The sequence below is a fragment of the Plutella xylostella genome, chromosome 23, assembly GCF_932276165.1.
Source record: "Plutella xylostella chromosome 23, ilPluXylo3.1, whole genome shotgun sequence".
Taxonomy (NCBI): domain Eukaryota; kingdom Metazoa; phylum Arthropoda; class Insecta; order Lepidoptera; family Plutellidae; genus Plutella; species Plutella xylostella.
The window spans coordinates 2,254,277-2,276,471 of NC_064003.1; the positions used below are offsets into that span (position 1 = coordinate 2,254,277).

The 22,195-nt window shown below is 39.2% G+C and overlaps 2 protein-coding genes across 4 annotated transcripts; both read right to left on the bottom strand.

The window, feature by feature from the left end:
* Nucleotides 1–16: 16 nt before the first annotated feature.
* Nucleotides 17–13,783, bottom strand: LOC105389052 (protein Son). 3 transcript variants are annotated; one of them, XM_048629423.1, is made up of 15 exons: nucleotides 12,850–13,783; nucleotides 12,481–12,561; nucleotides 11,746–11,994; nucleotides 11,227–11,390; nucleotides 10,524–10,696; nucleotides 9,978–10,121; nucleotides 9,258–9,314; nucleotides 8,712–8,773; nucleotides 8,205–8,302; nucleotides 7,601–7,695; nucleotides 7,067–7,147; nucleotides 6,707–6,814; nucleotides 2,295–2,480; nucleotides 845–1,030; nucleotides 17–579 (listed from the first exon to the last, which is right to left on the bottom strand). In XM_048629423.1, exons 1-15 carry the CDS (start codon nucleotides 13,683–13,685, stop codon nucleotides 469–471), a joined length of 2,631 nt encoding a protein of 876 aa, XP_048485380.1. In that variant the 5' UTR covers nucleotides 13,686–13,783; the 3' UTR covers nucleotides 17–468. The 3 variants fall into 3 exon arrangements, with proteins under 3 accessions (XP_048485380.1, XP_048485381.1, XP_048485382.1); XM_048629424.1 differs by lacking the exon at nucleotides 9,258–9,314; XM_048629425.1 differs by lacking the exons at nucleotides 17–579; nucleotides 845–1,030 and adding an exon at nucleotides 2,842–2,910 and having other exon boundaries at nucleotides 2,339–2,480.
* Nucleotides 13,784–15,530: 1,747 nt separating this feature from the next.
* LOC105383649 lies at nucleotides 15,531–19,551 on the bottom strand. Its single transcript, XM_011553740.3, has 5 exons — nucleotides 19,125–19,551; nucleotides 18,791–18,888; nucleotides 18,371–18,487; nucleotides 16,918–17,153; nucleotides 15,531–16,337 (listed from the first exon to the last, which is right to left on the bottom strand). Exons 1-5 carry the CDS (start codon nucleotides 19,126–19,128, stop codon nucleotides 15,923–15,925), a joined length of 870 nt encoding a protein of 289 aa, XP_011552042.3. The 5' UTR covers nucleotides 19,129–19,551; the 3' UTR covers nucleotides 15,531–15,922.
* Between the last annotated feature and the right edge of the window lie 2,644 nt (nucleotides 19,552–22,195).

Genomic DNA, 22,195 nt, shown 5'->3' on the forward strand with positions numbered 1-22,195 from the left:
ATGAAACAAAATTAACTTTATTAAATACAATGTATTCAGCAATCAACTAGCAAGGTGCCTAAAACTGAAACTAATTTTAAATATCACTATAAAACCTACTTCAAACTATCTAGTGTAACTTTAACTTATTGCCTTATCGAATAACACATACTATTGACTATAAAATGTGTAATTGTTGATCCAAGACCCTGGAATTAAAATATTTTTTATTATGTGGGTTAATAGTGGATGTCTACTGCCTAGTTGTGCAAAGCTAACTTAGTAGCGGAATAAAATGAGATTTTATAGTATCATTTGTTATGGTTACATTTTTATGATCGTTATTAAAAAACAATGGGGCATTGGCTATGTTTTCTGGTTGATGGGTTAGATTAGCTAAGTTCATTTGTTTTCTAGATTTTACACCATCACAATCGTTTGTTCTACTGTAAAATTAGCTTTGCAAAACTCGAGTAATAAAATTAATATTCATGTTAAAATCCCAAGTTTTTGCAGGGCGAGTTGCGCGGCGTCTGCCTTCGCTTGTTTCTTGTTGGCGCTCGCCACCGCCGGCTGGTACTCTGTGTTGGCCACCTTCACCTGCAGAAAGCATTACAATTTATAACCGAGTATGTGGTATTCCTAGCATGGGGCGTACGGCAAGACATGGCAAAATAACTATTGTCTTGTTTTGCGTCCTGTGCTGAAACAGTTATGGTAAAGACTAAAATGTGGGTGTAAGTCGGAAATTTGTTATTTATCTGTTAACTGCATACACTGGTTAAATTTATCGGTGATCAAGCAACTGTTCTTTCATCACATTCCAGCCAGAAGTTGGTCATTCACTCATTACTCTCAGCCATACCTTAAACAAGAAGTTCTTCTTATGATCCGGCCCACACTCGAAGCACAGATTGTACTCGGGCGGGCCAAGCTTGTGCTTGGAACAGTACTCTCCGAGCAGAGACACGGGGTGCTTCCCGCCGGCCACCAGGGGCGCGGGGCCGCCGCCCGGCTTGGCGGGGCGGTGTGCGCCGCGGGGGCCCTTGTTCTGTGGGGGATACGGGTGGTTATTGGATGGTAATGTATTTGGTGAGGATTGGGTGCGCGGGCTGGGCCGCGTTGGACCTTACCCTGCAGAAGATAAGGGTGGTATTGTTTACCTATATTATTTTTATAAATTAATTAGAGCCGTGAATTTTGTGGTAAAAAGGAAAACATGACATAAAGATCCATATAAGTAGTGCAACGAAAAGTGGGTGGTTTGCTAATAATAAATGATTAGCAAGTATGTTTTAATTATAGTGGGACTGCCAAAACAATGGAATGTTGCTATATATGTATAATGTTTAAATAACCTTGGCAAAATGAAATTGGCAACCAATCGTTTGCTTGCTCATATCATTCTTGCAAATGATAGTACACATAAAAACTGGATACCTACACTACTTACCATAAAATAAATTGCGTTGCGTTAAGCTGCCAACAATTTTCCAAGCTTCCATCCATTGATGGTGACAGGACCGCATCAGTAGCCAGATCACTACAACTCCTATTATGTATAAACCTATATATTTTTCTGAACCCTACTACACCTACCAGGAGCGCATAGCTCCAAACAGCCCTACACTCGAAACTAATCTATTCTTCTGAACTACACTTACCAGGAGCGCATAGCTCTAAAGAGCGCAACAATCGCTAACAAACCAATCTATACTTCTGAATCCTACCACACAGCTCTGCACTCACCCCCCCGCGCCCCGCGGCCTCCTCCTCGGCCTGCAGCCTCCTGGTGTCCAGCTTTACCTCCAGCAGGAGCGGCTGAAGAGCTCCCGTGCCCTCCTTGCCGAGCCCGCGCCCTCAGTCCGTAAGTGCCCGCGCCATAGAGACGCAACGCCTCTAGTGTGATGTTTACTTACGTCGACTGGTCTGTCGTCATTTGTTACTGCTTTCTTTTCGCTCGTCTACTGTTTTAAGGAACGCTATTTCTCTACTATGTCATTTACTGACTATGACAGGTCTCTCATGCATTCTTATGCGGATGTACACTTTTCAGTTCAATAGGGTAGTTTCCATTTAAATTCTATTTAGTTCGTATTTTAGACAGTAATTTAGAAACCACATGGTATTATTAACAAAGCGGACTAAAAATTACAATTTAAGACACTAACCTATTCTTCTGAAATCATACCAAATTACCAGGAGCGCATAACTCTTAAGAGCGCAAAAATCACTAGCAAACTAGCCTATTCTTCCGAACCACAAGTACCAGGAGCGCATAGCTCCAAACAGCCCTACAATACAACTACACTCACCCCCCCGCGCCCCGCGGCCTCCTCCTTGGCCTGCAGCCCCCTGGTGTCCAGCTTCACCTCCAGAAGCAGCGGCTGAAGAGCGCCCGTGCCCTCCTTGCCGAGCCCGCGACCAGGCGTCCAGCCCATCTTCTGTAGGAGGTGCATTCCCATGCCCCCGGCTACTGGGGCGGCTCGGGTCAGTTGGTCCTAGAGGGGTGGAAGAGGTTAGTTGGGGGTTTTTGAGTTGGTGGGGTTTGAGTGTGACGGTGGGTTTAGATTTTGTTGGTGTTCTTGATGAATATTGGTTTATTTGAGTTTAGAGGAAGATGAAAAAACTGCTATTAAAGGTGGAATTACGTTGAGTTTACTGAAGTTTCAAGAAGTTTGTCAAGATTCAATAAGAGAGACAGTAATTAATATATTATTTTACTGGTATCTAGAAGAGATTAGAAAAACCAAAACATACACGATTGCTCAAATGATATTGGCCTGCAAGTCTGGAATCAGAAACTTTATCAAAATTAACCTTAAGAAGTTGGTTGTTTGTGCCCCTAACGTGAATACTTACCTCCGAAGTGTTTGCAATAACCGAGCTGACCGGCTAACGTAGCGCGCATTTCACCTCTATAGCTAAAAGCTGCAACAAATATTCAAGAATTCCCCATCAAACACTATGCGTGCCTTAGAACCTTCAAAATACCTGAAGCGATAATGCAACTTTGAGAGTGGCTTACAGTTTTCATTATCCTTCAATCCAAAAGTGGAACATACATTATAAACAAAACTATAAGCCACGATAAATAATATGTACGCATTTTAACGGTTCAAAGAAACACATAGTCTTATAATATATATAAATAGAATATTTTACTATAATTGAGCCTTTCCAATAACTTTTATTTAAATAATATTACCTAATTTACAGCTGTTGAAACTTAAATTTGCTGATAGTTATGAGTTACAAATTTATATTATGTTATTGAAAAATAATATACTGAATAAATACTTTTAATATTATTATAGGGCTTTTCAATTACTCTTTTTGAAAGAATTAATAATAAAAAATAGGCCAAATAACTACTGCTACTTTGAATAAACTTCATAAATAAATATCAACTATATATGAATATACTTAATAATTATGTGATATAAGGGGAAAACTGAATATTTGTTTGCAATGTGATCATCAACGGATGATATTTAGAATGCCACACGAGTGGCACACTAATTATCATCACGAATCTTTCTAGAACATTCTAAAATGTGTAAGGAGTGAACTAACGAAAGTTCTCTCTTTACACGAATAGCGAATTGAATTTGATACATGCAATGGTTAAAATACATGTATGTATAACTTGTAAGAAGTTCCTGATAAAAATATGCTTTAACCATCTCATGATCAAATTGGAAGGTCAGAATAAATAACACTGTTGGAGTTCAGAGCATACCGTCGCTAATTAATTTAGCACATACTGTGTAAATGACATGTTACATACATTTAAATTAAACTTAATTGGGTGTACAGTACATATATACAATCCGTACACGGGTTGATTAACTTGGATTCTCCCCAGCTTAACTGACACTTAGGCCACCAGAGCGGAGCAGTGTATGAAGTAATATCGACCAATGAAATTGCATGAGCGGAGTTGTTATGCAGATTATTGCAGATACAGGTAATCTACTGGTGGTCCGGCTTGAATCCTGATACGGTGTCAAGTAAGTAAGCTGGTCAGATGCCAAGTTAATCCGCCGGTTATTAAACAAAGCAACGGTATGTTCTGAACGCATGTCGTGATTATTCTGAGGCGGCAGTCTGCGAGCAGCCGGCGGCCGGGCTGAAATAAAACTCATTTGAGCGCTTCAAGTGTCCAACAAAACCTTCCCTGGTGCTTGCCACATTTATCAAGAAGCTTTAAGCCTCGTATTCACTAGGCAACAAATTGTCGCAGAACCTGTCTAGGCACATGTCGTCTACGTGTCGCCGCGACGTCGACTATACAGCGACATCTACGTGTCGCAGAACAGGTTGCGTGTTTTGGCTCGCGAGACAGAACTTCCTGCGACATCAGTCTAGCGCACAGAGAACTTTGTGTCTAGCGACCGCTGTTGCAGAGTGTGGACGCGTGCGCGACTTCTAGCATCATCATGCCCGTAGAAAAAACTAAATTGACTTCCTCGGGCGACATGTCGGCGGAGACTGCTGGTGTGGACAAGCAAAATGTATCACGACATGTTACCAAAATGTTCTGAGAACACGCACCGTAGATGTTCTGTAACAGTCTCAGAACTTGTGCCCTAGTGAATTCGAGGCTTTATATCTCAGACAAAACTTAACCAAGTCAAGTTCACTTTCCCGGCGGTTATATTTACCAAATCGTCAAGTTTAGCTAACATTTAAGTCAACTGTCATCAGAGGAGAAAATATAGTGAGTGACACATAATTATATTTTGATAGTGACAAATGAAGGTAGGAGATGACACTAAAGACTTGGTAAATAATAGGACAGTCGCATAAGGAGCGAAGAAGAAGAAGCGATCAATATATAATGCGGCAAGTTACTTGGCGACCCTCCTTGCGGGGTGAAAGAAGTGGCGGGGGCGAGGTAGCACGACATGCTACACACGTAGAAAAGTGTGCCCGGATTAATCTCGCGATAGCTAGTAACTATTTCTGACGTAAGTAAAATTTTATTCTATGAGTGTTCCCGTAAATGTCATATTTAGCTTAAAATTTATAGTTTGACAGCATTAAAATTTGGATGTTTACCTTCAGAATATTTACCAATTTGAATTTATTTATGTAAAAGTGTTTTATTTTATAAATCAATTTCCATGTCACTTTCATGTTCACTCTCTGTTTGAACTTGTTCATCGTCGTCGTCATCCTCATCTTCATCATCGTTTTCATTAACTTCAATTATAAATCTAAGACAAAAACCAATTTATGTTTAATTTACAATAAATTATAAATAAACAATAACATACCGTCCTGTCCAATACATCGTCAAATACTCTATCAGATTTATAATATTCGTCTTAATTTTTTATGACATGGTCGTCACAATTTCTCCACTTTTTAGGCGAATAATTAGAGAAAAGCAACTCTAAGTCTTTTATCTCTTTATCTAAGTTAGAGTCAATCGACGTTCTTGCGAGCTCGCCTTTCACGTACCGCCAAACAAGTTCAATAGGATTTAATTCCGGGTGGTATGGGGGTAGGCGAAGCACGATATGACCATTTTCTTTCAAAATTTCATCAATTTTGTAATTTTTCTCTGTGTTTTGCTCATTAATTACTTTCATTAAATCACATAAATTTTGGTTGCTTTCCTAGTTACAAGAACTGACAACTGACGCACTGTCATATGGACTCTTCTTCTTTGTTGTTTACTTTTTCGTATCTGACTGCGCAGTACCAACCTTTAGCCGCCTAGCATGACTGATCCGGTACGCTGTTCTACAAGAAGCCCCTATATTGAGACATTCTACGATTTGTTGTTTTTAACGTTATTTTGTTGACGAATTATAGATACCTAATAATAATATAATGATAATATTAAAAAGGCCTCAACACTCATCCTAAGACTAATGGTCTCAGGATCAATGATCTCATGTGGGTCGCACTCAAATTATGACAGACTATATAAGACATGTGGCCGCCTCGGCTGCGCGGCCGAGACTGCCGTAACAATGACATGCAGTGCACGCGTTGCCCTTCCCCGCTACCCTCCCGCTATCCGCTGTCGTCTTAGGTACCTCGTCCCCTCCGCGTCTTTCACCCCGCAAGGAGGGTCGCCAAGCAACTTGCCAATCTATAGTATAGTAATGGTAAGAGAACAATAATTAGGAAACTTTCCTAGAATAGATTATTACGCCATATTTAAAAGTTAACTAAAATGTGACAGCACCAGGGTATAGGTTTTATTTGAAACTTAATAAGCGATTCTCAAGTAAGCCTGTATGTATTGGACTAGATCCAATCACAACAGGCTTCGGATATTTTGTATTTCGGCGCTGCTTTTCAGTGACATCATGATATAAAGAAACCCATTAATTTTATCCATATTATTATTATTATTTATGATTACTTTATTGCACAAATGTGACATTATAAAATATGAATCATCTACTTCATTTGCCTAAATTCAATGTATCAGTGTATTAGTAGTAGTATCAGTGACATCACAAATCTGCTCTTACATAAGTACTGGAGATAAACAGGTGAATTTATGTACAAAGTTTCTATGTAAAATAGGTATTTTATCTCAGACGTACAAGTACACTGTACGAGTGTACGGGGGTTACTTTTAAAATCATAACGAATACCATCCTAACCCCATCCATCAAACAGCCAACTGAAAAGCAGCACCTCATACAAAATAGGTCTTTAGACCCACATCATTTTGTTCATAATGCAAGCATCCACATACCTTCTTGGCCCAAGCTTGCGTCCCGCTAGCCAGTTCCCTTGGCGTGAGTATCTGAGCCCCGGTGGATCCGGTGAATTGACCCAAGTTCCTCGACTCTTTAGTTCCGAACTGTGGAAAAATATAATATATAGATTTAGGTTTTTCAATTGTCACTTCATTCATATTTATCTGTGGCTGTCATGCTGTCAACTGTATAACAAAAACATTCAGCGCAACTGCATCAGAATTATTCCAGAGATTGCTTTTATCACAACATTATTTGATATAAGAAGTATTTTTTACATGAATAATTTTAATAACTTCAATGTTAAACCACTGTTGGCATGTCTGGCATTGATGCTATAAAATATTGAAACTTACCCCGCGAACAAAGTTCATTTCACTCTTTTCTTGCTCTTTGCGAATCATAGACAACTTCTCAGATACTATTGCTCGGATGTCCTGAAACAGAACATAAAATATTAACCTTTCCCATGCCGAGAAATCAGACATACCTACTATATAAGTAAGTATGAATGGGTTGTGAGTGAATAATAAAGTTATGCAAGATGGAAAGCTACTCCAATATGAAATCAATTTCCATATCCTAACTAACTAATATTATAAATGCGAAAGTAACTGTGTCTGTCTGTCTGTCTGTCTGTCTGTCTGTTACTCTTTCACGCCAAAACTACTGAACGGATTTGAATGAAATTTGGTACACATACGGTCTAGACCCTGGGAAAGAACATAGGCTACTTTTTATCCCGGAATTCCCACGGGAAAACTTTTTAAGGCGAAGCGAAGCGCGCGGGAATAGCTAGTTCTATATAAAACACATAATGGGGTAGATTCTAAAAATATATTTTGCATTACGAATAATTTTACTTCATGAAAGAATATAATATAACTCACAATCTTTGGCGGCTCGATTCCCGGCGGGTACACCTGCGGGCCGGGCGCGGGCAGCGCGAGCGGCGCGGGCGTCGCGGCCGGCGTACTCTGCAGCACTGCAATAATCATTCACATCTTCAGAATAAAATGGGAATTTTTAACATTATTATTCGTAAGCTGCCTGTTCACCAGAGCAGAGTGGTGCGAGGTTTTAATAGCCTAATGAAATTGCATGTCAAAGTAGTTAGCTCTGCTACCCTGCTGTGCTCTGGTGAACATAGGCTGCCTTAAAATCTGTTTCTTTCAATTGCAGATTATACAGTAACTGCCCGTTTCAATCGCTATTTATCGATAGCGGACAGTGACTTCATACGATTTTGACGGAATGCAACTTGTTTGACGGAATGCAACTTTTTATGTGTCAAAGTCGTATGATAGCAACCGTCAGCTATCGATAGATAGAGTATTGAAACTGGCAGTAAATGTACAAGTTAAAGTTGGAATGTTTTACGTGAGCCTGGCCTGGAGTATGTAATATGTTATTCCCTTATACGTCTGACGTACTCCGTACAATTCATTAACGTACCATTCAGATACACATCACTAATTAAATAACAATACTCACCTGCACTGGATGAGAATCCCGTGATGAAGGGCGCCATAGCGGTGTTGGAGACCTGCGGCTCCGGCGGCGGCGCCGGCATGATGGCGGGAATAGCTGGCCTGGAACACACACGTCTTAGCGTTATACAGGCGTCATACTATAGATATATAGATAGGTAGAATATTCTTATATAATATGTATTTTTTCTCATCAATGATTCAAGGAGTTAAAAATGTAGTTGAAAGTCTAGGATATTATCAGGTTTTTTTGCCTAAGGGGAAAACCCAAGGTCAAGTCTGTCGTGTTGCGCCTGAACTTTAGTCCAAATAATATTCAAATTAAAACATAGTGACATCTTCGATACCATTGAATAATGGCCACGATTGAATGCAGTGGCAGTCAGGAGCTTTTTTTTCTCCGGTGCGACCTATAATCCATCCAATATTGAGATTTATTACTGAATGATTACTCCGAATTGAGATGGATGGTTGTAAAGTTGTAATAGTAACATGCAACTTAAAAACTTACTTATCAGCTATTGCTGGAACGGGGGCTGGCTTTGGAGGTTTCGAATTCAGTTTAGCGATTTGCTGAAACAAAAAATGTACCCATTAATAATTTATATTAAGCTCTAAGCTATAGTAGTCATATTCAAAGCATAAAATGTATTATACCTACGAGGGGTTCATCTAAATAATTATGTACTAAACAGATATAATCTCAAAGTTATAATATAATTTCCATCTACAAAGGTTACAATGCCCAATATGCCCATTTTGATTAGTATTTAGTAAATAGTTAAAACTGTAGATAGATAGATAATTCTTTATTGCACACACAAACATAAATTACACAAGGAAATGTACAATATAGACGGTACAAATGGCGGCCTTATTACTAAGAGTAATTTCTTCCAGACTACCTCGGAGGAGAGAAACTATACAAGAAAAGGGGAAAGTGCATAAATTACAAACAGAACATATAACAAGGAGAAAATTACAAATGATATAACAAGGAGAAAATTACAAATGAGGAGAAAATTACAAAATTACAATTACTGTAATATGTAGTTACCGTTTTACTTTTATCTAAACTATTCGCTCCTTTTCCATTGCCAAGTTTTTGCACTTTCTGAAGCAAAGAGCAAAAATGTTTATACAATAATGAATACTATATTCTGATTTTTATGGTCCAGGCATAAGTTTTGCAGGTCTGTTTTTTTATATCAAAGTTTGTAAGTATGGAGTTTTGTTGCTCCTTCTCGGAAAAACTATTTGGTATATATAGAAAGCTGACATCTTGGATCAACGTAATTACTATAGGCTACTTTTTAACCCCAAAAATCCCAAGGTTTTTTAAGGCGACTAACTATTGTATATATACAGTATACAGTCCAACTATAAAGTCGTGAAAACGGAAGTGGATCCTAACTATTTTTTTAAGATGGTATTTTATTGATCTGTTATATTAATTAAAGGATAAGTGCCAATTTCACCATTCTCTGTTAGAGCATAACCAGGGAGTAATGGTTAACTTTTGACACATCTGTCATGAATTTTATATGGAGATGACGTTTAATTTATAAATCAATCCCTGTCGGTTAGATAACCGAGAATGGTGAAATTGGCACTAAATCCGTTAAAAATCCATAATTAATCGGTATTTTATTTTTAAAATGTATGTAAAAGCAAGTAAATAACTGATGATCATAAAAAGTCTAAGCAAAATCGCACTCTTTGAAGTCAGGACTTTATAGTTTGACTATAGCTCCATACAAAAACCGTTCACACTCACATTACTGGCGTCCTTCTTCGGCGACACGGGCACCCACTCGGTGTCTCTATGCTGCGAGCCGGACGACACGGGGAACTGCAGGCGCAGCTCCTCCTTGTTGGCGACTGCTAGTGTTGTGGACTTCACGGGGAGGGGCGCGCCGCCCTGGTAAAGGGAAAAGTATGAGTAAGAAGATGTTTAGTGAGATACAGAAACAATATAAATAATGGAACATAGAAGGAAATGTAATGCCACCTCAGTAATTTAATCTAAATGCCATTATGAAAGAAAGAGAGAAAACTGAAAAACAAGAAATACGTTTATTCATTGCAAACACATGGTGTGCTTGTAATTAATAAACGTGTATGTTTATTTTTTTTAAAACGTATATGAACGTTTTTTATTTGATGATGACTGTCTGATGAACCATAACCATATTTTAGTACGTTAAGTCTATACTTGTAGTTTTTTTATTTCAATTGTTGCAGCTAGAAAGTGATGTAGATTTATATTGGCCCGAAACATAGATTCTGATGATCTGATGCCCTATTCTTTATCAGAACTCACCCTTATATTCATGACAATAGGAGCCTTCTCCTTCACCAAGAATGGATGGTGGAAAGCCAGCGTGTCTTCGTTCTCACTGTCGTCGTCATGAGACGACACTGAAGACAACTCTCCGAGCGCTTCCTTCTTGGACAGGTGCTTGCAGAAGTCTGTCAGCTCGTCCACGGATTTACCTGTGAAAGAGGATATTAGTAGGCTGGTTATTGAATTTGGTTATTATGTTGTTGAAAAACACTAGAGTCTAAATAGGTCCCACGCATCATGGGTGTTGCATAAGTGGGAAGAGTCGGAATTAGTGGCGAGATTCAATGAGTCCAGCATCCATTTTGATACTGTTTGTAAATTACTTCATTGCAGTTAAGGAAAACATAGTGAGGAAACCAGCACATCTAGATGCTATTCAGCATCCGCGCTATGTTCATTGTACTAATTTTAAAACGGCGCGCCAAATGCAAACTGTGTAACTTTACTACTGTACTGTGTACTGCGAAAATTGGATGAAGTCTCACTAGCCAGTCACCACTTTGGGAATAACAGTCGTGTATGTACGGTCAGCTGCATAAGTAGCTATACACTTTTGTACCTTGTCAAACTACTTACATAACCAACTGTCAATATTTGAATAGGCAGTTTGTGAGTTAGACAAGGTACAAAAATGTACAGCTACTTTATGCAGCTGACTGTACGTAGAAAAACCACTCACCCCCAGACTGTATGGCGGCCATGACCTGGCTCCGCGTGTGCGGCGGCAGCGCGGCGGCGCCGGCGGGGACCAGCCCGTTCTTCAACATGTTGATGGCGTTGCGTCGAGCCACTTCGAGAAGGCGTTTCTTCTCGCTGTCCGCTAGGCGCACGCCTGTTGGTGATCTGGAATGTAGAGGATGGATTTGGTGAATCATTGGTGATTCTATGGCTATTGAAGTAGAGGCAAGGTATCTAGTCCTAGTCCTAGTGTAGCCAGGGTATTTATTGTTGCATCTTCAATCTTTCTAGCCCTAATTCGAGAAACATCATGATGAAAGGTATCTGCTAGGCTGTTGAATATAATATATTCATGCTTTATACCCTTTCAAAAACTACTTGGCCAGACAGATTAGCGTCAGTTGCTGAATGGCCAGGATGTGAGAATAGGAATATGTAATACGTCATTTGACGAGGCTGCCTTTCTGCACCTCTTACTCTTAAGAGTACACTTTTTATCCAAGAAGAATACTTTTCATACCTGCGACTCCTATGCCGTGGTGACAGATGCCTGGACCGGTGCCGCGGCGACCTTGACCTTCTCCCGGACGACCTGTGCCTCGATCCACTGCGATGCCTTGAGCGACTGCGGTGCCTTGAACGACTGCGATGCCTTGACCGACTGCGGTGTCGAGAGCGACTGCGGTGTCGAGAACGACTTCTGTGTCGAGAGTGGGAGTGATCTCGACGGGAGGAGGAATGGTCACGACGGGATGAGCGGGATCTGGATCTGTAAAGCAGAATGTAAATATTGTTGAAAAGAAAGAATATGGAAACTTTTTGGCTCAGGGCATGAGTCAACATAGCTTGGGTGGCTAAACAGCTAGTTACCACTATACATGTCCATAAGAATTTAATTCCATAATCACAGACCTCAAAATCATGCAGCACATGATATAAAGTCAGACAGTGTAGGTCATAAAAGTTTGATGTTATGCCCAGAGTTGGCTCAATCTAATTAATACTGATAAGAATGAAATACAAAGCCAATCAGGGTGAAATACCCACATAATCTCTGAAGAATAAAAAGACAAAACAGTATGAAGTTAGATTTTATGAGACTCCCATAATATTGAGTTGTTCAGAAGCCAGGGCAGTTGCTGAGGACAGGATTGTGTGGTGCACTCTTGTCACGGCCCATTGTGCCACCCGGGTACCATAGGACAGCAAAAACATAGCATTGGCATATAGTTTGGTAATAGAAAAATGGTCAAACCTCTTATGTGATCTGCTCCTGTCTTTTTTAGATGATTTATCTATGTCTCTCTTTTTTGAACTATTTGTGTCATCTTCAGGTCTGAAAAAAATGAAGTGATCTTATGATAATGTATTGAAAACATCTTTATATGTATATATTTAAGTATCAAATAATAATAATAATAATAATATTTACTTTAGATATATCATCAATTACAGGAATTGTCAACTGGACTCCCCAAGGAGCTTTTATATTTCTGAACATTTTGGATACACCACAGCTTATTTATGTATACCTACTTTTATGAAGTGGTAGTTAAAATTATAAGGACTATCTTAGCAATAAATAGGTAATAGCTGAATAGAAATCTGTTAATATGAATCTTACATTTTTTCTGCAGCTTGTTTCTTCAGTATGCCCCCAGGGTCTGACGACCGTGGGAACTGTGGGTTGGAAAAGTCTTCTTTATCGGAACAACTAGATGAGTCTGTGTATTCTCCTTCCTCAGTCTTTTCTGCCTTTCTCCTGCGTTCCTCTTCAGCCTTCTTGACAGTTTCCTCAAACACTGCACTGAACTTCAGGTTCTTTATTTGAATTTTCCCTTTCGTTTTATCATTTTCTGCATGTTCATTCTTTTTGCTGTCCAACTGACGTCTTAGGTCATTGCTGTCCAGTTTACAGTCATCAGGCAGGGGAATGCTGCTGAGATCGTAACTGTCCACACAGATGCTTACGTTGTTTGGGTCTTCGCTTTTGACAGAGACCCTCCGATGTTTCTCTTCTTTAGGCTCAGACTTAACCTTAGGTTCTTCTTTAACCTTCTCAGTTTTGATTCTTTCAGCTTTTATTTTGAGTAAGTCGGGGTCGGGTTTGATGTGTGTGGGGGAGCTGGAGCGAGAGCGGGACGAGTCTCGGCTACTTTTGTGCTTCTTAGATTTACTCTTTTTCCTTTTCTTCCGCTTGCGCGAGTACTCACTGCGGTCGGAGTCATCGCTGCCGCTGCTGCGACTGCGCTTCTTCTTCTCCTTCTTGTGCTTCTTTTTACTCTTTTTGGACTTTTTAGAAGAGAGCTCCTCAATCTTTGGCGGGTCAGCATTGAAAACACTGAAAAGTTCGGACAGAATTTCACTTGAGGATTTTGCGGGTTCATCTTTCTTTTTTCTGTCCGGGGAGGTCTTCTCTCTTTTAATTAGAAGCTCAATTTTGTCAATTAAACTAGTCATTTTAAAATCTCACTAAATTATATCAGTTCTATTCATAAAATCACAACAATTCAGGCAGTAATTTCAGAAAACACGCATTCTACCATTTTGTTGATATTTTAATAAAAATAATGTCAGTTTGACAGTGACACTGAACTGACAGACAATAAAAATACCATAGACAAACATTTATAAATGTTGCCAGAACGAAAAAATATCTCATCCGATCTTCAGAATAATGATTCAAACCTTGAAGTTGGTTTCCTGAGTTTTCCCGAAAGTGACATTTTATAAGTGAAATTCTAAATTCCCGAGTGTTTCCAGGCGAATATATCTCTCATCTACGATTTGCTGATGACATAGTTATTATGGCGGAAACGCTGGAGGAGTTAGGCGAAATGCTCACAGACCTCAATGATGCCTCTAAACAAGTTGGGCTGAAAATGAACATGGACAAGACAAAGGTCATGTCGAACGAACATGTTTCATCATCGCCCGTAACTGTAGGAGGTGTCACCATCGAAGTTGTCGATCAGTATCCCTACCTAGGACAAGTGATCCGATTAGGTAAATCCAACTTCGATAAAGAGGTAGCTCGTAGAATCCAACTCGGATGGGCAGCGTTCGGGAAATTACGACACATCTTCACTGAAAACATACCTCAGTGTCTGAAAACAAACGTTTTCAATCAGTGCGTGTTGCCAGTGATGACTTACGGAGCCGAGACGTGGTGCTTCACCAAAGGGCTTATCCACAAGCTCAGAGTTGCTCAGCGTGCTATGGAAAGGGCTATGTTAGGCGTGTCCCTGCGAGATAGGATTCGTAATGAAGAAATCCGCAGGAGAACTAAAGTTACCGACATAGCCAAAAGGATTAGCACGCTGAAGTGGCAATGGGCTGGCCACGTAGCCCGCAGAGCCGACGACCGCTGGAGTAGAAAGGTTCTGGAGTGGAGACCCCGTGTCGGCAAACGGCGTGTCGGTCGCCCCCCAACCCGTTGGTCTGATGATCTGCGGAAGGTAGCGGGAAGCCGCTGGATGCAGATGGCGGGTGACCGTTTGGGGTGGCGATCGTTAGGAGAGGCCTATGTCCAACAGTGGACTACAGAAGGCTGAGAGAGAAGAAGAGAGAGAAGAGTGTTTCCAACTTTATGATCGAAGGTTTCCAACGAATAGAGTGTCCCATTACATCCAACGAACCCTGCCGGGACTGATTTACGGTATTGTTTATCATCGACTCAAGAATATTACTTAAGTAATTTTTCTTGTTCATTTCATTTTGACGAATATAATGTGCTGGTAGTGGGGCGGAGTACCCAGTAATACAGGTTTTTAACCTAGCACAGGGGCTCTGGCTATTTTATTGTATTGTAATGTTTTTGAACAATAAACTATTTTCATTTTCATTTTCAATATGGTACGTAGGTTAGTACTTCAAGATAACCCACTTATGAAGTAAAGACTACCTATAGCAATTTTAGGACTTAGATAGGTACAATTTGATAAAAATTTTAGTGTGTAGGTACCCAATCCAGTTTTTAGCCAGTTCAGGGTAGAGTCTTACTTACTCCGCTGGCTAAGCAACCCGAAGTGAGTCCGATACAAGAGATCGCCACTTCTGACGGTCCAGTGCAGTCTCCCGCCAGTCTACGGCTTGTAGCTCGCTAGCTTGTAGGGTAGAGTCTAGTGATGCATAATACTTATTAGGTACCTAGGTAAATATCTCTCAGAATCTCCTTCCTGTACTTAAATAATTTAGTTTTATTTATGTAGACTTCAGAGCAATCCCTGTTTCCTAACAACACATTTTAAGACAAAATGATACAATTTATATTTTACCTTGACGAGCACAAATGAAACAGTCTCATTGCAGTTAGCAAAATATTATTTTATTAAAAAAATAGTTTGTAGGTATTATTTAAAAATAATTCCGAAAATTTGGTGGAAGAATAGCGTGCAAGCTGGCTGTTGCTAGCGTGGCCAACCTCCCAACCAGTAACATTCAATCATAATCACATCCCTAATTAAACATTATACTGCGATGCGTTGAGCGAATATCAGTGAAGAGAACGAAACATATTCTCGCATACAAAATAAATTAGCTAGAACTACGTTTGAGAAAGAGAGGGCAAGTAAGCGGCTCATTGTGTCTTAATATAAAATAAGGCCACTTAAGTACAATTTCATTTTTGTAAAAGATAAAAATCTTAAGCTTTTAGAGTAGGTAAAATGGGGCAAGATTTTTAAACTTTTCGTAAATTATCTATCAGTCACCTCTTGACAGCGCGGCTGAAGAACTGCCCGCAACGTTTGGAAAGTCCTTCGGAAGCCTAGTTTGGTGTACAGAGCGCGGGAAGCGTGGTTTTCCGGACGAATCACCACGAAGGATTTATACCCGCGAGCTTGGACCTCCTTCGTTAACCTCCGAGCTAAGAATATCCCATATCCTTTCCTACGGAACTCTGGATTGGTGTGCATTGCGAACATTGCCCCGTAGTATGATTGCACCATCCACGCGGCCAATTGACTTTCTACGAAGATCCCGTACGCGGGTAATTCGGCGACTAGTTTCTCAAAGATTTCCCTACATTCTAAGTCTGGGGCCGAGTAGTCGAGGTAAACAGCTCTCATATCTTCAGGTCCCAGTCTCCTAAGCTCCACATTTGGTGGCAATCTGGAAAAAGAGAGAGGTTTAGGTAGTTTTTATTCGAAAAAAAACATAAGATGATTGAAAACTAGGTAAGTAGGTATAATATCTCTGTTTTTTTTTAAACCCCTTGATTTGATTTATTTGTAATGAGTTTGAGGTTGCCAGAAATTAATCTAAAAGAGTTCAACCACAGCTACGACTTGCTACGACACTGCTACACCGCGTTGCGTAGCGAGGCGTAGCCGTAGCGAGTTGTATGCTAATTTGTGTTGCTAATGTACGTAATTGTAATACATTGAAAGTAAAGCACTTTATTAAATTACATTATTTTGGCTAGATGTAGCACAGTGGGCAGACCTTTAAGTAAGTCTAGCTAGAGAGTTGAGAGTGTAGCTGATTCGTTTTTTCTGCACCCTATAAACTTTACTATGAAAGAGTCTTCTACTGTCAGTGAACACTTATAGAGCTTGTATAGTGTAATGAATCATTAAGAAAGCATGATGGTATATACCTTTATAATTATACTCTGGTAGCACAGTCTCTTTCAAGGGTTTTTTGCCTTTAGACCAAAATGAAGGAAGAAAGAACAAAATCGTCAACTCACTGTTCATTTTCCGGATCCTCCGGCGTTTTATCACAGACGTAGATATCACCGGCGATCTTGTACACAGGCGTGTAGTGCTTCTCCAGCCTGCTGAAGATGGCCTCGTGCGTGTAGTTCAGGTACAACGTAGCGGTGAGGTCCAGGAGCTGGTCCTCGGAGGTCACCAGGTCCACCAGTTCCGACTTATCTGATGGACAGAATATTGTGACGCTTTCGTAGATGTTTTCGCTGTTCGGCTGGAAACGGAATGGTGTTGGGTGTTAGGAAGGTTGCATAAATTACTTGCTGTGAAGAATATGTATATAATTAATTATCTATCTATACATTCTGTGTAGATATATGAGCTGTCCGATACCCATATTACAGGATCTGCCTAGCTTGGGGTCGGATAGGAGTGTGTGAGATGTCCTCACATATTATTATTATTATAGTTATCACGGATTAAGTGGGTAAGTTATTCGTCATTTCCTTACTATAAATTTATCACAGAATATTTAAGACTGTAAACCTGTTATTGTACCTTCAATAAAGAGTAATTACCTAAATTTTCAGGAATGCGTAGACCTATATTTTATTCATTTAAAATAACAATCTAGCTTTAAAATATGTACACAGTATCTCTGAATTCTTATAGCATTAAATCCTTTCCTATATCACAAAAAACCATTAAAAATTGTCCACGTAATATCGAGAGATCGTAAGAAAGCTTTCAGAGCAAAAACCATCCGTCTGCAGACAACGATAAAACGATAAGAACTTGAAACGTACTTACCTACTTTTGTTTATTACTTGCTTAAGTTATGAAATTATAAGTGAAAACCTATAATTAGCTTTTTGTCTAAATAAGTTTAATTAAGATTATCTTGATTATTAGTATGAAGCTGTTGGATTTCTACACATATAGGTAATAAAAAGCTTCTAAAAATGTACCTACTTGTCTAAAACACTAAATTGGTATCAAACTTTAAATATGATTACTTATTTTGACCACCCTTACCTAACACTAAATTTGGAACTTTCAGTATCACGAAGCAAGTACCTAAGTATTTTTTAAATAAAATTATCGTCATGAATGCGATGTTAGCTTGCTCTGTAACACTGAATACTGATCTATAATGAATTTACTAAATAGTAATTTGAAAAGAAGAGAAATTAAATGACCCCTATTATGTTTTCTGTCATTGAAGCTTTTCGCGAGCTTTGCAGTTCTAGTTTAAATTGCATTTATTTATTTAGAATAAAATCAGAATGGTAATCATAAAAGTTATGAAATAAAACTGAAGAAGCATTATTGGAAAACTAATTAATATTTAGGTGTATGAGATTATAAAAAAAAACTTATTGCAAAATAAAAATAATACTAAATAGGTACTGACTACAGAGAACAAAGCGTATAAAATTTTCTATACGACTAGTAGTACTCAAATAAAATTTAATATAAATAGTGACATACCGTGCCAGTGGACCCGGGGAAATGCAGACATATCGGATCTTCCGGCCAGTTTTTCGCCACGTAGAAATGAAAATCCCATACTTTGTTATTCAAATATGTTTGTATAGTCTGATGAAACTGAAATGGAAATAGAATTTACTTTAAAGTTACTTATTCATTCATCTTCCTGTTCATATTAATACGTTAAGTTAATAATGGTTACGGTTTAGGTAATAAGTATAATATTGCGTAAACGGATATTATTATTGAAATCAGTAGAACGCATAACAATCTCAATTGAAAAAGAGATTTATGTGTGAAGGTTGTTATGTGTCCGACAGGGCAGGGTGCCAAAAACAGAATTAGGTATCACAAATGTAGAGGCCTTAATTACTGCAGATGATATTATGTCAGGTTCAATGCCGGCAGATAAATACTGACCTTCAGTGATTCTGGCATATACTGCACCAACCAGTCTGCCAATGCCGGCAGCTCCTGTTCCGAAACCAGACGAAAGTTCCTTCCTTCCGGGACTATTTCTGAAGCAAACGAAACCACATTACTCTCCGACCGAGCACAAATCACACAAAAACTAAACACTGCCGCATCAATCGTTAAAACTTCAACACAAACTTTGCGAATCCCGGCTCTTTGTCACACAGAGTTTAATGCTCAAAGCAGCTGGATTACGCATCAATAGATTTGCGAGCACACAAATGCACAGCGAACAAAAAAAGCACAAAGGTGTTTTTTGTGTGGAATCGCGTGTACGTACCCATAGTTTATGCTAGCGGCGACGGCTGAACGTACAAGCCAGTATCGAACAAAAGTCCGAATAACTGAGCTGACGCGCGTTCCCCGCGCTCCCGCCGGCGACTGCGGGCGGCGCCGGCTGCCACCCCTGCCCCTGCCTTATACTACACGGTACTGCTAAGGGCAATTATTCTAACACTGTGGGGAAAGCGCGCAGTGTTCCCATGCTTGTATCGTATACCGTATGACTCGAAATGCAGTTTAATGTTAGTAGGATGAAGGTTCGGGTCAAGGCCGGTGTTTTGCCGCATGCATCGGCGCTGGCCACATGCGCAATCACTGCAGTATGCAGGCGACGGCACGTGTTAATAAGGACTGGACAGATTTGGCATTGTTTTCGGTTTAGCAATAACGTCAGCCCCCTCCCCCGCCCCTCAGGACACGGCGCCCCGGACAGTCTCACTACGACTGCTAAAGCTCTATTGAAATAAGCTTTATAATCCTGCGAAGGTCAAGGTAGCGCTAGTGTGAGGCTTTTCTTGGCGGACCCAATTAGATCAATTATGCCGTTTTGCACTTTCTTTGCGCAACGTTATATTAAGGTCATGAGGATGTTAAAAAGCTCCGTTGTATTTTTCCGTTGTGATTGATAGCTCCTGCAATGTTCGTTCGGCTGCAGGTGTGAAACTATGTGAAAAGGTTAAGGACATAAATTAAACTGTATAAATAAAAAAAATAATTATTTTAGTATTTAGTCTATAAAACTTACGTAAGGTAAGTACTTAACTTCAACATAGCCTAGACTTTACCAAAACCAAAGCTGTGTATTTAGTTATTCGCAAATAAAAATATACGAAAATATTTTTTACATCCTATTGGAATAGTCGTTTAAAAAATCTTCTTCTTCCTCCTGCCCTCTTCCCAGTTCAGCTGGGGTCGGGCCTCCTCGTACTGCGGCGCCAGGATATTCTATCCCGGATTGTCGATGTGGTCAGGTTTTGGGCTTTCATCTCCTTCTCAATATTGGACCACCATGTTGCTGGTGGTCGTCCTCTTCCTCTCGATTGACTTGGGATGTGCATGGCTTTCTTTACCGCGTAGTCATCTTCTCGCCTCATAACATGCCCAAACCACCTCAGTCGGGTTTCCTTTAGCTTCTCTGCGATTGGTGTTTAATAGTCGTTAAAAAAATAAATTTAATATTTTCCAAATCGTTTCAAATATACGGCCAGATGCGAGTCGGAATAACCAATGAAGGTTCCGTAGAAATATAGACAGACAGGCGGATGATTCTATAAAGGTTCCGTTTTGGCCATTCAACTAAGTAACCCTAAAATACATACAGAGTTGATCTAGAGATGGTTACCGTGATGCAAGGATAAAGTCAGTCAGATTAGCTCCGGCCGCTGACTGCTCAGGGTGCGCCGCCGCCGGACGTATGTAAAGTTTATGTCGTAGAGATTGCTATAAGCAATAAAGCCTTTTTGTACTGTTTTAAGTATATTTTTGTTGCATTTCTATGTTTTTGCAAATAATAGTATTTTATTTATTGTTAAATACAGTTGATACCTACGTCACTCGCCGAGGATGCTTTGTGTACCCCATTGGATTAAACTGTATGAATAGGCAGGTCTTATCGCCAAACAATACTTTTACATTACTATTCATTCAGTCACGTGCTTTCTTAATGTTGTGCCGTGGTATTTTCCAAATTGTTATAACCATTAATTTGTAAAAGCAATGTCAATGTGACTTAGTTTACAATACTTTTAAAATATTATTGCCTTACGACGCGAAGGCTTAGTTTTTCTATAAATTGACCGCAAGGAATTTATGTACTTTTTATGATATAATTACACAGGTGTAAATGTTTTACAGGAATTAAATAAACTAATAAGTACTTACCTCATCTTCAGACTGTAATCTCAAGCCGTTTCAAGAATTCGTTATTGACGCCTATAAACTCGTTTAATGCGCGTTCCACCAATCACAGTGCCGTATTTATGCCGAATGGCGATATAGCGACATTTATCTACGTCGTATAACAAACCCGTGTAGCGGCGGCACTAGATCTCTCCCAATTACCCACTACATCTAAATATTAAATTCAGATGTTTTTTGTTTAGAATACCTTATTGTTTTACTAATTTGTGTAACTTATGTTATATGTACTTAGGTAGGTACATGTACCTACGCGTTTATAAGCACGTCATTCAATCCACAAACGTGAGTGTGTTCACTAGAATTGCAAATTTCCATAAATACATATAGGTTTTCGGCATCACTGTTTAAAACTGCAGAGGAGGAAAGCCAGTCGGTCATATCTGCAGAACAACCTATAACAGGAATAACAGCCTCATAGTTTCCGCAAGAATTGAAAAATACTGAAATGCAGTTGGTATTTTTTGTAGAGCAAATACGAGTAGGTATAGTAATACACTCCCGGGCAATGAAAAAGTTCCACTCACAAAATTCTGATTCCAAACGAATCCAATTTTTAGAAAGATTTAATTTAAAATTGGAACAAAATATTACCGTTTTTAGTTGGTAATATCCTGAGGCTCTGTTAAATGTTCTTCAATGTTGCAGAACACGTTATTAAGTTAGCATTTTCCGTTTAGAAGTAATTTGGTACTTTTCTGAGTGGAACCTTTTCATTGCCCGTGAGTGTAATATGGTAGCTACTTAATAGGTTAAATCCCTAAGCCAGTATTCCACCAATAAGGTGGATAATATGGGATCCATAGTGAAAAATAGTTTTTAAAATTACGCCACTTTTTATTAGTAGCGCATGCTTTTAGGATCGATATACCTAACTGATGTGTACCTAATTTCATAAAACAGCCATGTCAGACCATTATGACTCTTAATGGCCTACCAAAAGGGTTGAAATTACGAATGTTGCGTTGTTGTGAAACAAAATACTACCAGAACAAAAAGAAAGTCCGCGCTCCCGTTGATGTCTAATGTATGGAGAACTTTAAAAAATCTTAGAAATGTATTTCCGTTCATATTTATGTATTATTATACTTGATTTTTGACAATGTTTACTCATTCTTTAAATATTTAAATTTAAATAATATTATTTAGTAA

Excerpts from the sequence above, each read along its gene's own strand:
- LOC105389052 (XM_048629423.1), bottom strand. The coding sequence starts at position 13,685 with ATGACTAGTTTAATTGACAAAATTGAGCTTCTAATTAAAAGAGAGAAG. Across the intron at positions 8,303-8,711 it reads GTTCCAGCAATAGCTGATAA|GCCAGCTATTCCCGCCATCA; the intron begins GTAAGTTTTTAA and ends TGTGTGTTCCAG. Across the intron at positions 580-844 it reads AGAAGAACTTCTTGTTTAAG|GTGAAGGTGGCCAACACAGA; the intron begins GTATGGCTGAGA and ends TGCTTTCTGCAG.
- LOC105383649 (XM_011553740.3), bottom strand. Across the intron at positions 17,154-18,370 it reads TCCCCGGGTCCACTGGCACG|CCGAACAGCGAAAACATCTA; the intron begins GTATGTCACTAT and ends TTCCGTTTCCAG. Across the intron at positions 16,338-16,917 it reads GAGGATCCGGAAAATGAACA|ATTGCCACCAAATGTGGAGC; the intron begins GTGAGTTGACGA and ends CTCTTTTTCCAG.